The sequence below is a fragment of the Pelodiscus sinensis genome, chromosome 1 (assembly GCF_049634645.1).
Source record: "Pelodiscus sinensis isolate JC-2024 chromosome 1, ASM4963464v1, whole genome shotgun sequence".
In the NCBI taxonomy this organism is placed as follows: Eukaryota; Metazoa; Chordata; order Testudines; family Trionychidae; genus Pelodiscus; species Pelodiscus sinensis.
The window spans coordinates 171,877,524-171,892,038 of NC_134711.1; the positions used below are offsets into that span (position 1 = coordinate 171,877,524).

General features: G+C 38.6%; 1 protein-coding gene across 3 annotated transcripts in view; it reads right to left on the reverse strand.

Moving 5' to 3' along the window:
- The window catches only part of SAMSN1 (SAM domain, SH3 domain and nuclear localization signals 1), a 396,747-nt gene that overhangs the window by 129,610 nt on the left and 252,622 nt on the right, over positions 1-14,515 (reverse strand). For 2 of the 3 annotated variants that reach the window (XM_075909843.1, XM_075909842.1), the window contains 3 exons: positions 10,146-10,207; positions 8,968-9,095; positions 438-575 (listed from right to left, as the gene is read on the reverse strand). In XM_075909843.1, the coding sequence (XP_075765958.1) occupies positions 438-575; positions 8,968-8,991 (162 nt within the window). In that variant the 5' untranslated portion in view covers positions 8,992-9,095; positions 10,146-10,207. Of the gene's footprint in view, positions 1-437; positions 576-8,967; positions 9,096-10,145; positions 10,208-14,515 lie in introns of those variants that run through there. The other variant, XM_075909844.1, reaches the window with a different exon arrangement.

Genomic DNA, 14,515 nt, shown 5'->3' on the forward strand with positions numbered 1-14,515 from the left:
AAGGGAATACACTATACCCATAAAATAATTTATCTACATACACCCTCTCAATCTCTTTTCTTATGTGGTTTCACACAGTGGTTATATTATATGTCCTTCTACATAATGGTTACTTAATCATAAAGGGCTCATTGACATCCATAGAATGACTCCCATTGACTTCAATAGATTTGGATCATGTCCAAAGTGCTACTGAACTCAGAACCTGTTTTTAAGATCCCATCTGTAACACTGGACATCACTAAATTCACTAAATTCATCTCTCACAAGCACAAAGGTCTGAGAAAACATTAAAAGGATTTTGGTAGGTTCCCAGGAGTGTAGATATTTAAAATTTGAGGCTGGGACAACAACACTGACTCTGTTGGAAAGACAGACAAAAAAGTAAGTTGTTCAGAGCAAATGCATTGGTTACGTCACAACTTATTTTCACTCACCAAAGACAGAGATCTCTCTGGAGGTCCACATTTCACATAGGTGCTCAGTGGAGTGCTGGCTCTGCTGCTGATGCTAATGGTCTCTTTCGGTTCTTGGTGCTCTTGGACTGGTTCATACAAGCTGTCCATGGAGCCTTCCTGAAATAAAGAAATGCACATATCATTAGCTGTACATTTATAAACGTGCAGAAAGAAAAAAGAAAGCCAGAACCTTCTAGGATGGACACAATAAAGTGAAAGCACAGTGCTCCTCCAGAGTGAAAACCATCTTTCAAAACTTCCATGGCCTTCCTTTGCATATATAATCAAATTAAAAATAAATTATATCTGGATGCTTGAACTTGCTTCCCAAATCATGATTCCGAGGAAGGTAAATACTAGAAGGATAGAGGGAAGGGAATTCTGACATAAGCCTTTTCTGAAGAAGGCTAAGAGCGTCCCTTGAAGGGAAAGAAACCGTATTGCCAACTCCAAGCATTCAACATAAGAATGACCATACTGGTTTAGACCAATATTCTGACAATGGCCCATGTCAGGTTCCCCAGAGAGAATGAACAGAAGAGGGAATCATCAAGTGATCCATTTCCAGCTTTTGAAAAACAAAGGCGAAGGACACTGTTCCTGCCCATTCTGGCGAAGAGTCATTGATGGACCCATTCTCCATGAATTTATCTAGCTCTTTTTTGAACTTTCAACAGTAAGTTAAATGCTAACAAAACAAAAACAGTATGCATCTGTCCTCGCAGCTCTTTACATCTATGCAGGCCCAAAAGGCAAGTCTTCTTCTTCAATAGTCCAGCTGAAAGATTTCCCAGTGTACTCCAAGCAAGACAGCTAGCTGTGTCTCAAGTGCATGTTATGGTTCTAAATATAAAAATATATATATTGTTGCAAACGACTCTGCACTTCATTGAAAAGAAAATTAAAGTCTTCAACTATAAACGTATTTGTCTTAAAATTTGCACTTGACTTCCTTATGGAAACAACTTCTTTTTCACTTTTTTCAGCAATTAAAAAGGACCTATGACTCTTGCAAGTTCAGTGTTTTGAGGAGTGTAGTACATTCATTGTTCTTGTTCACTGGTGCACAGACTTCCAAGCTTAGGCTGGGACTCAGGGACACCTTTCAGGGTCCTATAGCCCAGGCTCCATCCCAAGCCCATAAGTCTACACAGCAATGGAATAGGCCTATGGGTTTCTAGTTGCTGTATTGTAGGGGTTCACAAACTGGGTGTGTCACAAAGTTATGACATGGGTGGTTGAGAGATGATAGCCTCCACCTCCAAGTCCCACTTCACATCCAGCATTTATAATGGTGGTAAATATAAAAATGTGTTTTTAATATATAAATGTGGTGTCACAGTCATAGTTTGCTGTGTGAAAGGGGTCATCAATATAAAAGTCTGAGAACCACTGCTATATAGACTTATCCACAGAGCTCTTCTTCTGATCTGGGAAAGTACTCCCAGCATCACGACAAAATTCAAGGTGGAAGAGATTGTTTAGCATAAGCAGATAGGGCATATTATAAGGGACCATTCAAGGTAGAGTGACCTGTTAACATTTCTTCAGTCATAGGACAAAAAAAAAGGGGGGCTAGTTGGTTACAGATTGTTATAATAAAGCTATATATCCAGTATCTCCATTCGGGCCATGACTGTGAGTATCTAGCAGAGTAATGAACGTAAGGTTTCATTTTGCTATGACACAGAGTACCGTTCCTTTGTAGTTGGAAAGCTTGTCTCTCTCACCAACAGAAATTGGTCCAATGGAGGATATTGGATCTCCATGGCAATTGTGGCCTGTTGTGGTCTATAGCAGTAGTTATTATGGAGACCTCTTCCAGGAAAGGAAGTGAGATGTGGAGCACATTGAAGATTATCTTTGTTTTTTCATGGAGCTGTATTCAATCCTGCTGCCTCCTCAGCACTACAGCCATAGTGAAATGTTATATTTCACAGTCAAAATTATGTATAGCTATAGCCATGGTCAGACTTGGGGAACTTTCTGAAAAACACATGCTGCCTCACAGCGCATTGATACCACTTTAAAAATGGATACACCGGATTATCCCCTACAGTTTTCATAGGGCCTAGTTTCTGTCACCCTTACTCATGCTGAGTAAAAATTTACTCCATGAATTGTCCCGCTGATTTCAGTTGACCAGTATTAGGGAATTAATTTGGATATTATCATACCACAACATTTGTTCTTCTGGCACAAAAGGAAGGTTCAGGACCCACCTAAGATGTGGTTGATGTGAGCAACCACCCTGGCGCACTGTGATCAAGAAGGTGCTTCATCAAGACAGTGTCACAATAACAGCCCACTGCCTGGCTCTGCCCCTTCTCCCCTCCCTCCCAGTCTTGTTCTCCTTACAGGCACATTCCGCCTCCAGCTCCAAGGCTGCCACCTCTGTTCCTCCTTCCACTCTGCTCCGTCCCAGCCAAGCTCCGCCTACAAACCTGCTCCTCCTCCAGTTTCACTCAGGGTGCCATTTTAGGTAAGACTGACCCTGGGAAGGTTATGTGAAGCCATACTGCTAACATTTCAAAGCTTTACAGATTGGAATTAGAAAACATACTGGCTGCATCTAGACTGGCATGATTTTGCAGAAATACTTTTAACGGAAAAGTTTTTCCGTTAAAAGTATTTCCGCAAAAGAGCATCTAGATTGGCAAGGATGCTTTTGCGCAAAAGCATCCATGCCAATCTAGACACGCTTTTGTGCAAGAAAGCTCCGATGGCCATTTTAGCCATTGGGCTTTCTTGCACAAAAAATTAATGTGCCTGTCTACACTGGCCCTCTTGCGCAAGTATTCTTGTGCAAGAGGGCTTATCCCTGAGCAGGAGCATGAAAGTATTTGTGCAAGGAGCACTGATTTTGTACATTACAAAGTCAGTGCTCTTGCACAAATTCAAGCGGCCAGTGTAGACAGCTGGCAAGTTCTTGCCAGTCTAGACGCACCACTGAGTTTTAGATAAAATCTGTCTGGGATTTGAAAAACAATTGTGTTGGCTGGTAATACAGTAGTTGAAGCCACATCAATAATTCTTTGCATCCACATATGTCAGAAGTACTGTGCTTATTTTCTGAATATTAATAGCCTCATGCCAAAACATAGTTGAAAAGCAAAGCTAAAATTTAAGAGAGTATCATTTGAAGGTTTTAATAGTGATAGAAATGTAGCCGTGTTAGTCTGGGGTAGTTGAAGCAAAATGCAGGACAATGTAGCACTTTAAAGACTAACAAGATGGTTTATTAGATGATGAGCTTTCGTGGGCCAGACCCACGAAAGCTCATCATCTAATAAACCATCTTGTTAGTCTTTAAAGTGCTACATTGTCCTGCATTTTGCTTGAAGGTTTTAAAATTTGGTTATCCTTAGGTTTTACACAGTATTTTATTCCAGGAACTAATGAGTTAATAAATTATGGGAATGTAGCACATGGCTTAAGTAGAACAACATGTGCTAACTATGTTCCTAAAAGCTAGTAGTGGGCTTAAAGGGCAAATGAGTTCATCTGAGCTTGTCCCTTGCTAGCATTAGAATTGTTTTGTTTGTATAACAGGGATGGATTTTCTAAGCAGGAGGATTGCTACAAATAGCTGAGTGCACACGGTTAGATTGCAATACAGGTTTTTTTTTAAAGTCTACATTAAAAGGAAAATTAACTCTTCTGAGGCTAAGAAAATCGGATTCAGGAATACCCAGCAATCACTCACACTCACCTTGTATTAAAATACATTATTTTAAAAATTGTCTATTTCTGAAAGAAACCATTTTTCCTCTCTAAACCACAGTAATTATAAAAGAGCTGCAATTTTGTGGTTAAAACAACTGACATGCTCCAAACTGCCCATAGAATAAGGAGCCTGCCAGGCATACAAGGTAGCTATGACTAGGATGTGAGAAACCTTGAGAACACACAAGGTGAGAAAAAAACACGCAAAAATTCTATTTGCTCACATCCCCAGTCCTATGTAGAAACACTTCATGATGTGTGCATTATAAGGATGTGTGTAATTTCTTTTTCAATAATCTACAGCAGGAAGTGAGGGGGAGGGAAAGGGGAAGAGGTTAGGCAGAAGCTCTGTAGTGAAACAGACAAAGGCTGAGTAGCTTTAGGGATAATACTGTTTTCCTTAGTCTAGGTGACTGTTCGGCCAGGTGTCATTAGCAGGACTAAGGGCCAGGTTCAATGTTATATAGAAATGCTTCTTAAAATAGTGATTGGATCAAGCCCCCACCTAAACCTTATCAACTCGTAGGGTAAATTTTAATCCCCCAGGTTCCTTTTGGAAGTGGTTCTTCCCACTCCAAAGCACCAACACAGCCTTGAGTGCATGAAGCCACCAATTGTTTTTATTTGGGAAAACAAAATAAGCCCCTATTTACATGGTAGAAAGAAATTACAAGGAGCTTGGCTAATACCATGGCTTTTGTTACATGGCTTCTTGGGGGCTCAGAGCTCTAATTCAGATCATATGCTTCACCCACATTCAAATCCATATCGACTCAAATGGGAATCAGGAGGCAGCTTTCCCCACTGCCTACTCCAGTCAAAAGAAGTCCATAGCACCAAGCCCCACTTCGATCTGGAGCTTCCAGGTCTGGTTCCAAAAAGGCATCTCCACCAGGAACTTTTATGCTATGTCCTGGTTCAGCAAAATCAGTTCCATCCGTTCTATGGCAGACCTATCTGGATCCACAGTATCAGCTTCACCAGCTCAGCTGCTAATAATCCAGTCCCACAAAATCACTTCCAAACAGGGTCTAGGCAGGTAAATCCAAGTAAGGCCCTACTCGTTTTCTTGAATTTGAGTTGACAACCCAATTAGAGTCTGTGCCTGTCAGTTCAGAGTGATCTGCTTCTTCAAGCTTTCAGTTCCCCCCTCCCCTTTCATAAATACATTTACATGCACCATTTAGTATTACTTCCAAAACACAGAACATAAGCATTCTCCAAGTAACATAAAACTTTGTGCAGAGCTCCATTGGGGCGAAATTCTTATATGTGCATTAACTGCCATATCCAGCATTTCTCCTTTCTCCTGTGAGGGAGCAGAGAACTTATCCCAGCTGTCTATTTCTGGGGTTTACATAAAAAAGTTCCCTTATTTGGTATCAGAAGTGGCATTTTTCTGTTATACTCTACTTGTCACATAACACACATCACCACAGTACGTGTGTATTGTTTTTTTAAAAAAAGTCTTATCATATGGGATGTATGTATCTTATAAATGTCTGAAATTCTTTCCTGTCTTGCTGGGTGTTTCGTGTACTAAAGATTCTGTACTTGTCGTACCTGGACATGATGGTTTTCTGCATTCTAACAAGCCACATTTCAGAGAAGTAGCTGTGTTAGTCTGTTTCAGCAAAAACCACAAGGAGTCCAGAGAAAAAGAGAAGAAAAAAGTCACGGAGAAAAGGATACTGAGATGAGAGTGTGACATCAGTGCTGATTAAATTAAAGTGGATCCATAAATGAAAAGAGATTTTAGAAGCACGTAATTTGGAAACTTTGTTCACAGATGATTCCTTTGAAGTAAACTCTTTTGCTTTGGAAGTCTGATAGGTTCTCCTGTTTCAGCTGGGAGCAATTGTATAAAATTAAGAAAGATTAATTTTTCCTAACAGAGGGATCTATAAGTAGCCTTGCACATGAATTAGTGCAAGCCCCATTGCTTCTGTCATTTAAAGCTGTACTGGACAAATCTTCTGAGTATATATTACAGGAAACAATTCAACCCTGACTGAAGGATAGACACAACCACCTGACTTGTAACTATTCCGTCTCCATTTTGTAGATTGTGATTTATTAGTTGAGCTATCAAATTAATTTTTCTGACATCAGAGCTTCCTCCCTATTGAAAGGGAACTAGTACCTCCTGTTACCTGGTAAAACCACAACTTCATGAGGCAAGGGAAGGCAGCTATTGACTGGAATAATTCCCATCAGCATTTAGATTGCCAGAAGCTTTACTATTTTGAGGGGTGGTAGTTAAACAAAGTTTTGGACATCACCATTCTGTGCAGCAACAGAAACTGTCAACCCTCAATTTTAATGCATTTTTGCTATTGTAGCACAAAAATCAAACCAACGGATATGAAAACAGAGGCCACCTTTGTTAAATGCTGAACAAATTATCCAGGATGACACATGTATGGTGCTAATGGAGTAAGATGCTTCTTCAGTTTTTAAAAATACCCCACCAAATCTATTCTTATTCAGACATTCCCCCCATGACTCATGAGAGAAAACCTGTCCCTTCCTTACATCTTAATGCCATTTGCTGCTGACCTTTTCTTTCTGCAATTGCCACAATGCCATATTCCATTTCAAAACAGTTGAACACCAGCATATAAGTGGCTAAGCAGACATGTTTGTACCAATAACCCGCTTTCAAGACAGACAATCCTGTTTTAGAAAAGAATTGCATTTCATCAGGCAAGTAGGGATGAGTGCACATGGACCTGGTTTTTAATCAAGTAGCATATCTGGATTAGTGACCAATAAATTGTCTTAATACAGTTTTTGGTATGCTATAAGATGTGTTGCCAACTATTCAAAGGATTATCTTCGTGTTCAGATTGACTCATAAAGAGACCCTGAAAAGAATATAGGTTAACTTCTTAGAATCAAACTTAAACAAGATTAATTATTTCATAAAGAAACTATAGCAACACTGATTTTTACACATAAGAAGGTATGTTGTATTTTCTGTTAGAGTTACAATGAGAGCAGCACGAGTTGGGGAAGTCATTTTAATGAAAAAAATCTGGGACTCCTATTCTTTATTCACGTAGTGTACCCATTTATTTAGCAGAGTCCCTGTTATTTATTTGACACACAACTCGCAGTAGTCTTGTTTGTTAACAGCTGGATTGCATCAAATGCAAGCTACTGCTCTAATGTAACGATAAAATACTGATGTAACAGTGCTAGTTACAGTCCTACGTAATTCCACAAATTAAAGCTTGTCTGATGGTCAAACTGACATTTTGCACATACATTTGGGTGTTAACTTTGACCAAAAGAAAAATAAACTGGGACCAAATTAAACTGGGACCAAAAGCATCACTGGATTCTGACAAAAGTATTACTGTTAATTGGAGGGGTCCAGAAAAACTCTAAAAATCTACTGCATCTTATTTTCAAGATCCAAAAAGCAGAAGTAAATCCTTAAAACTGGACAATGCTGGGTATTCTGCAGTGAAGTTGCTTTAACAAAAAGGAGCCATAATTTACTCAAGTGGAACCACTAATACGTGTGTGATAAGCACCAAATGCAGTTCATTTTTTTCTTTCTAGTCCTACACTAAAATATCTGGAAAAGAGAAGCAAGCAGGTGTAGTATACTATAAAAATACAGCAGATTTACACATTTTTCACTATTAATATGTAATCTGGGGGCTGGCAGGTAAACCATTGAAAAGAGATAGAGTCTTCATGGATTTTGCAAATCTGATTCTACCAGTTTACTCATACTGGTTACTCCTCAAGCAATAGAAAGGGGAAAAGGATTTAAGTCAACTTGGGTGTGTCTAGACTGGCAAGATTTTGCACAAAAGCAATTGCTTTTGTGCAAAAACTTGCCAGCTGTCTACACTGGCCACTTGAATTAGCGCAAGAGCACTAACTTTGTAATGTACAAAATCAGTGCTTCTTGCACAAATACTTTCACACTCCCACTCAGGGATAAGCCCTCTTGAGCAAGAATACTTGTGCAAGAGGGCCAGTGTAGACAGGCACCTTAATTTTTTGTGCAAGAAAGCCCGATGGCTAAAATGGCCATCGGCGCTTTCTTGCGCAAAAGCGCGTCTATACCGGCACAGATGCTTTTGCACAAAAGCACTTTTTGCTCAAAAGCATCCATGCCAAGCTAGAAGCTCTTTTGCAGAAATACTTTTAATGGAGAACCTTTTCTGTTAAAAGTATTTCCGCAAAATCATGCCAGTCTAGACACAGCCCTTCTGTATCATTGAGTGAATACAACCATATGACTAGTTTAGTGCCTGAAATTGTGCACTGATAATGTTCTGCTAATGGGAAACACACTAGAAAAAGTTCTGTTGTACTTCATCAGCAAGAAAATATGGTTCTCAGTATCATTTTAGCATCAGGGAAATAGCAGAACAGAATTAATTTATTTCATAATTGAGATACAAATAGGGAACTTTTGAAGGTTTTTATTGTGTCAAACTTGCAACATTTAGTAGTTGAGTTTCTAAACTGCAAAGTTTCACAGATATCACAGGTATCATATAGTATGTCCTTAAAAGCCTCCAAGTGTCAGTTTTTATTTATTTTCAGTTTATTTTAATTAAATCATATGTCCCTATCTTCAGCTTTTTATACACACACGTCTCTTTTTTTTCCCTAAGTGGCCTTTTTGTATGATACATGCAATGTACAGGGCTCTACACAATAACTTTAATCTCTGTCCTCATTCTGGTCACGTGTTAGTTCAGTTTACAAAAGCAGTAATACAGTAATCAAATATACAAGAAGCAAGAAGACTTACCAATGAAAAACAGAAAAGATTCATTTTGATATGAAGCTCAACTCCAGCACTCCAAAATTCTGTTTCAAAGAATTCCAGACACACAATGTAGCTCCTTCTTGTCCTCCCAGCTGTTTGTACATTTCGCCCTGGAGATTACAGCAAGATAAAATCCCCTGCAATAATCCACTGGATTCAGAGCCCATTATCAAATGAGACAGGCTTGCTTGCACCAGCACACACAGTTTCCAAAATTAATGAATAATGTTTACCATCAAAACAAAAGCATGGCATGACTTATTATGATGGACTGGGAAAAAATAGTTTTTTGTAGGTTGTTATTACCATCTAGTTTATCATAATGGAAACAAAGCTTCTTCTGTCTAAAAAGCAGTGGAATATGCAAAGAACTTGAAGGTGAGCATGCTGGATTTACTTCACTCATTTGACAAGTATACAAGAGAGACAAGTTGGATGAGGTAATATGCAAAGAAGAGCTCTGTATAAACTCAATGGCTTGTCTCTTTCACTAACTGAAGTTGGTCCAGGAAAGGACCTTGTGTCTTTAATATCCGGAGACCAATATGGTTACCACGATGTTGCAAACAAGGTATGGAACAGGCATTTTACAAAAAAATATTTATTTTGTATATAGCAAAATGGTACAATAGACTTAACTACCATGGATTAGAGCATGACTTTTTTCAGCCAAAACTTGTTTGGGCCAAAAAATTCAGGCTTATGTTGACAAACATCTCACGTTGAGTTTCTGAAATTGTTTTGGTCTAAATAAAAATCAGGGGAAAACAGCCCTCAAATTGAAAAGGTTTGTTCTGAAATTTTCTAAACAAAATGTTTTTATTCAAAATGTCTTTTAATTTAGAATTTTACTTCAACTTTTATGCAAGTAGAAAAAAGTTAAACACACCCAAAATACAAAACTTTATTTTGGGTCAAATTAAGTGTTTTGTTCAACACAAAAGAATTTATTTTCTTCTGTTCTGCCATTGAATTGACGATTTACTGGCACATTGCAGTCCATATTTTAAAAACCAGTGTTTGAAACTGGATACTTAGATTCAGATTTAGGAGTCAAAATATATTAAAAAGTACCTACGTTTGGGAATCTACCTTTGAAATCTGGTCCATGCTTTATTCCCTTTTCAAATTGAATCTCTCAGAAAAAATCAATTTCTTACCTATCTACAAAGGAATAAGTTGCCTGCAGGAGTCCAATATGTCAACCATTTGATGATGAAGGCTAAAACGGAAATAATCAGTTTTGCTATTAGAAAATATTAGAAGTGAAGAAGTCAAAGAGGGCAGAGACAAGGACTCTGATTGTGGGTGGTGTAGGGAGATATCGGTGCTGTCCACTGTGACAGCGAATGGTGGGGAGGCGTGATATTACAGGAGAAAGACAATGGTCCATATAATCAACTGGTGTGAATTAATATAGCACCACTGACTCAAGAATTACCATAATAATAGCACATTTTTTACTGACCTGACGTTAAGAAAGAAAGAAAGAAAGAAAGAAAGAAAGAAAGAAAGAAAGAAAGAAAGAAAGAAAGAAAGAAAGAAAGAAAGAAAGAAAGAAAGTAGCCCCAGTGTCTCTAAAACTGATTCCTTTTATGAACCACTTAAGATTACATCCTCTTATGGACCTTGTTCCCTCCCAACCTACTAGCCTTCATTCTATGTCTCCCCAATGACAGCTCTATTACTTGTTCACATGACCAAGCAATAGTCTGTCAGTATATTTTCCATGAATCACTGAAAACAAGCCAGCAATTAGGTAGCCCTGGATTCCCAAATGGAAGGTCAACACTCTCTCTGGGTGGCAAGTAGATCCAAGCCCAGCAATAGGAATTAAATGGACTGGCCGTGTAATTTGAATGCCTGAGATCCAACTTTCAAAACCAGTCTTATACTCTGACTTCAGCTCTGGCAAGTGTAAGCAGGGAGTGCAGATAAAATTCTCAGATACACTCCGAAACAAAATCTGTGCAGAACAAACATTTCTGACTCAATCTTTGAGCATCTGACAACTGATCATACTACATGGCCCCAACCCATAAGGATGGGTGGTCACAACTTTAACAAAAAGCTCATGGAACAGCTGTGGAAATAAATTGCAGCTCACGCAACACAAACAGGCAAATAGCTTTGTGGCCAGTGCAGTAAATATTCATTTTCCCCATTTGATCTATGGAGTGCATCTATTAGTACAAGTTATTATGGTGGACACTGTCCTCAAAATCAAGGTGACCATATTGTATTGGAGCCTCACAAGAGGAAAAAGTGTAAATATCATAAATAAAGTTAATTGAATAAATTGTCTGCCCACATAACCATTGAAATCCAGAAAAACTGGCACTTTTTTATTGCCATTTTATTTTGTTTTGTAATATAGAGTGAAAACTGCTAACTTCCATCTTCAGGCCCATTTATATACTACCAGACAAAACTGATGTCTAGAGTGAAATATGGGTACAGGAGTCATTATCTTCCAGGAGCACCTTGAAAACAAGATGTCTAATCTCAATAATGTAAGTTTTCTGATTAAATAAATCCCTTATGCTCAGTAATTCTGTGCATTTATAGAAAAGATGCCAACCCCCCACCTTCTTTAAAACCTTAAAAAACATTTTAAAAGCTCAAGGAGACTTGAATCCTTACTACACAGAATTGATTTCTGTACTTGCTATTTAGTATTCTTAATCACACATTCTTCATGTTATTGTTGAGTAATGGATTGGCAAATTCCAGAGAATTAACCTGCTTTGCAAACATTTGCCACACAAGCTTAAGGTTTGGATATGCCACCCCCATTCCCTTTTACTTTTGACTCCCCTCTCCCAATATTAAAACAATGGTCTTATTAAACAAACACAGATTGAGGCAGCTCTGAAAAATCAACACTGCCTTCTCTGCCAGCAGCCATGAAGGTCTCATGAAAGCATTGAAAAAAAACAACATAATTTTGAGTTTTGAAAGGCTTACTCAGATTTCCCAATTCACTTTGCAATAAAGCTTACATCTCCTTTTACATACAAGTAGCCACATTAAGGACTTGTTAGACTATCTCTTCATTTAAAGTCTGATTCAAAACTAATTGAAATCAACAGGAGTTGAATCAAGCGCATTGCTGGTTCAAAGTCATTACCCGCAAATCTAGTTTGAGATTTCTCTATCATTTATTAGAAATATGGCATATTTTTGAAGATTTGCATAATTTGAGGAGAAAGGGTTTTAAAAAAAATAACCTATGTCTGCCATCTTTTGTCAAGATTACCCTGTCTCACCCCAAGTGCTGACACTGGTGAAAATAAGATGCTAAGTTCACCTCTGCCCATTAAAGAGCACACCATTACACTCTTGGGGTCTGACTCTGCTCTTACATTTGTGTTAATCAGTAGTATCTATCAAAGCCAGTGAAGTCACACCAGTTAAATGAGAGTAGAGTCAGACCTTATATTTTGATTTGTGAACTCTTGGAGTTTTAATTTTCACATCAATTTTGTATGAGTCTTACAGTGTTTACTTTTGTAATCAAAAGGAAAGACATAGCTCTTCTGTACTAATTGTAAGTGTCTCATTAAAGTAGTGAGAGGGTTTTCTGTGGATAATTCACTTGACCTATTTTTCATATATGCTGTTATTCAAATATCCCCCAACCCTTACTTTCCTCTTTAATTTGTAGAGCAATTCATCCAAAAGAAACACCTACAAAAATCAAGATGTAGATGTAGAAAAAAAAATCCTCAGCTGATGGAAATCAACACAGCTTCTTAATTAGGGATTAATTCTGATGTACATAATCTGAGAATGCAGTACTCCAGCTCCAATATTACAGCTCCTAAAAATGATGGAAAAGTGAAAGTGTCTCCTTGGTCTTTTAGTACACATACTGTATCCTTAGGCCAAAACAGCTATAGATGATCTTCCTGTTGCCGATGTTCATGTTCTTTGCTCAAAGACGAATCACTGAGTGTGCTTGCAAAGCAATAGCATTTTGATCAAACTGATTCTAAGTTTGATTCCGAAATCTCTGAAACTGTGTTCCTGGCAAAGAAAATATACTGTCTTTAACCAGCCACTAGAGCATAGTGGTAAACATACACACTAGTCAATATGTTCAAGTGCATGTCACTGCCACCTCCTATGGCCTGAAAGTTATATTTTCACTCTTGTAGGAGCTAAGGTCTCTAGTAAAGCATGATAAAGTATGCTGTATGTTATCACTAAATATGTTTAAAAACCAAATTCTGAAATATGGGTGCAAAATGAGGTATCTATAGTTAAGCATTTGGAATGGTGCAAAACCTGCTTTTCCAAGGGTGCTTGCCTGTCCTTTGGTGGGCGTACAAAATAATAGCGCTATTTGAAAACACTTATGTAGCATGTCCATGTCACAGCAGGGCTGCTATGTGGGCCTTTCTTTATGCATTCTTCTCTACACTATCCTTCTGCACTACACAATTGTTGGAGCTGGTAGTCTAAGATCTATTCACAGAATGCTGGTCAGTATTTTCTTCTTGTCTGGGGAGACTGCCTAAGAGCCAGCTGGTGTATATCAGCACAGTACCACACATTTAAATAGAGAGATGCTTGTTTATATTAGCTGAATATCTCACTCTATATTTACAATTGTCAATGACTTTTAGGACACTTGTACATTAAGAGAAAGGAGAACTTCTTTATTTTTGAGCCTAAGAATAGTGGAGTTTCCAGACGGATATACCCTCCTTTTCAGGTATTCGTGATCCTTTTTTTTTTCTCCTCCAGCAACCTCTTCATCCTTTTTGTCTGTCTAAATGTTCATTTTCACTTCAGAGTTTAGATGTTCACTTCTTAGAACAATTTTTAAACCTTTCACATCCCTTCTTAGCAATCTACCCCACTGCATGTCTCTTCAGAATTTGACGTCCCATGTTTCTTCTTGAAAACTCACTGGCCTTTACTGGGAGAGTTACTTGTGCAGAAGAAATTGAGATGAAGATAAAGAAGATAATATTTTTTCCAGGAGGCATCACCAATAGGATACTGTATTATTCTAAAATGAAATAGGAGAGCCAAACATTTTATTCTGATGATCAGATACCAGTGAAGAATTACAGGAGTGACTCAGGGTACGTCTAGACTACAGGGTTTTGTCGACAGATTCTGTCGACAAAACTTCTGTTGACAAAGCGCGTCTAGACTACATCAAGCCATAGACAAAAGTATTTGCTTTGCCGACAGAGAGCGTCCAGACTGCAGGGCGCTCTGTCGACAGAAGAAAGTACCCGGAACAGCTTTGCCAGGTCACAGGGGCAGCATGTACTTCCTGGTGCTGCTGCCTGCACTTTGCAGAGACGCATGCTAAAAGGGCCACCCCCCCCCGACAAGCCCTTGCTCTGCTGATGCAGCTACCTAGAGGAATAGCAAAGGTTCTGCAGTGCCTGTTTGGAGTGCCCTGCTTCCTGGCACAGCACAGCAGTGTGGGGGTTTTTTTTTTTGAAGGTTTTTCCAAACCTTTCTTTACCATGGAGCGAGAGCTTCCCCTGGCCAGGCGCTGGCCCCA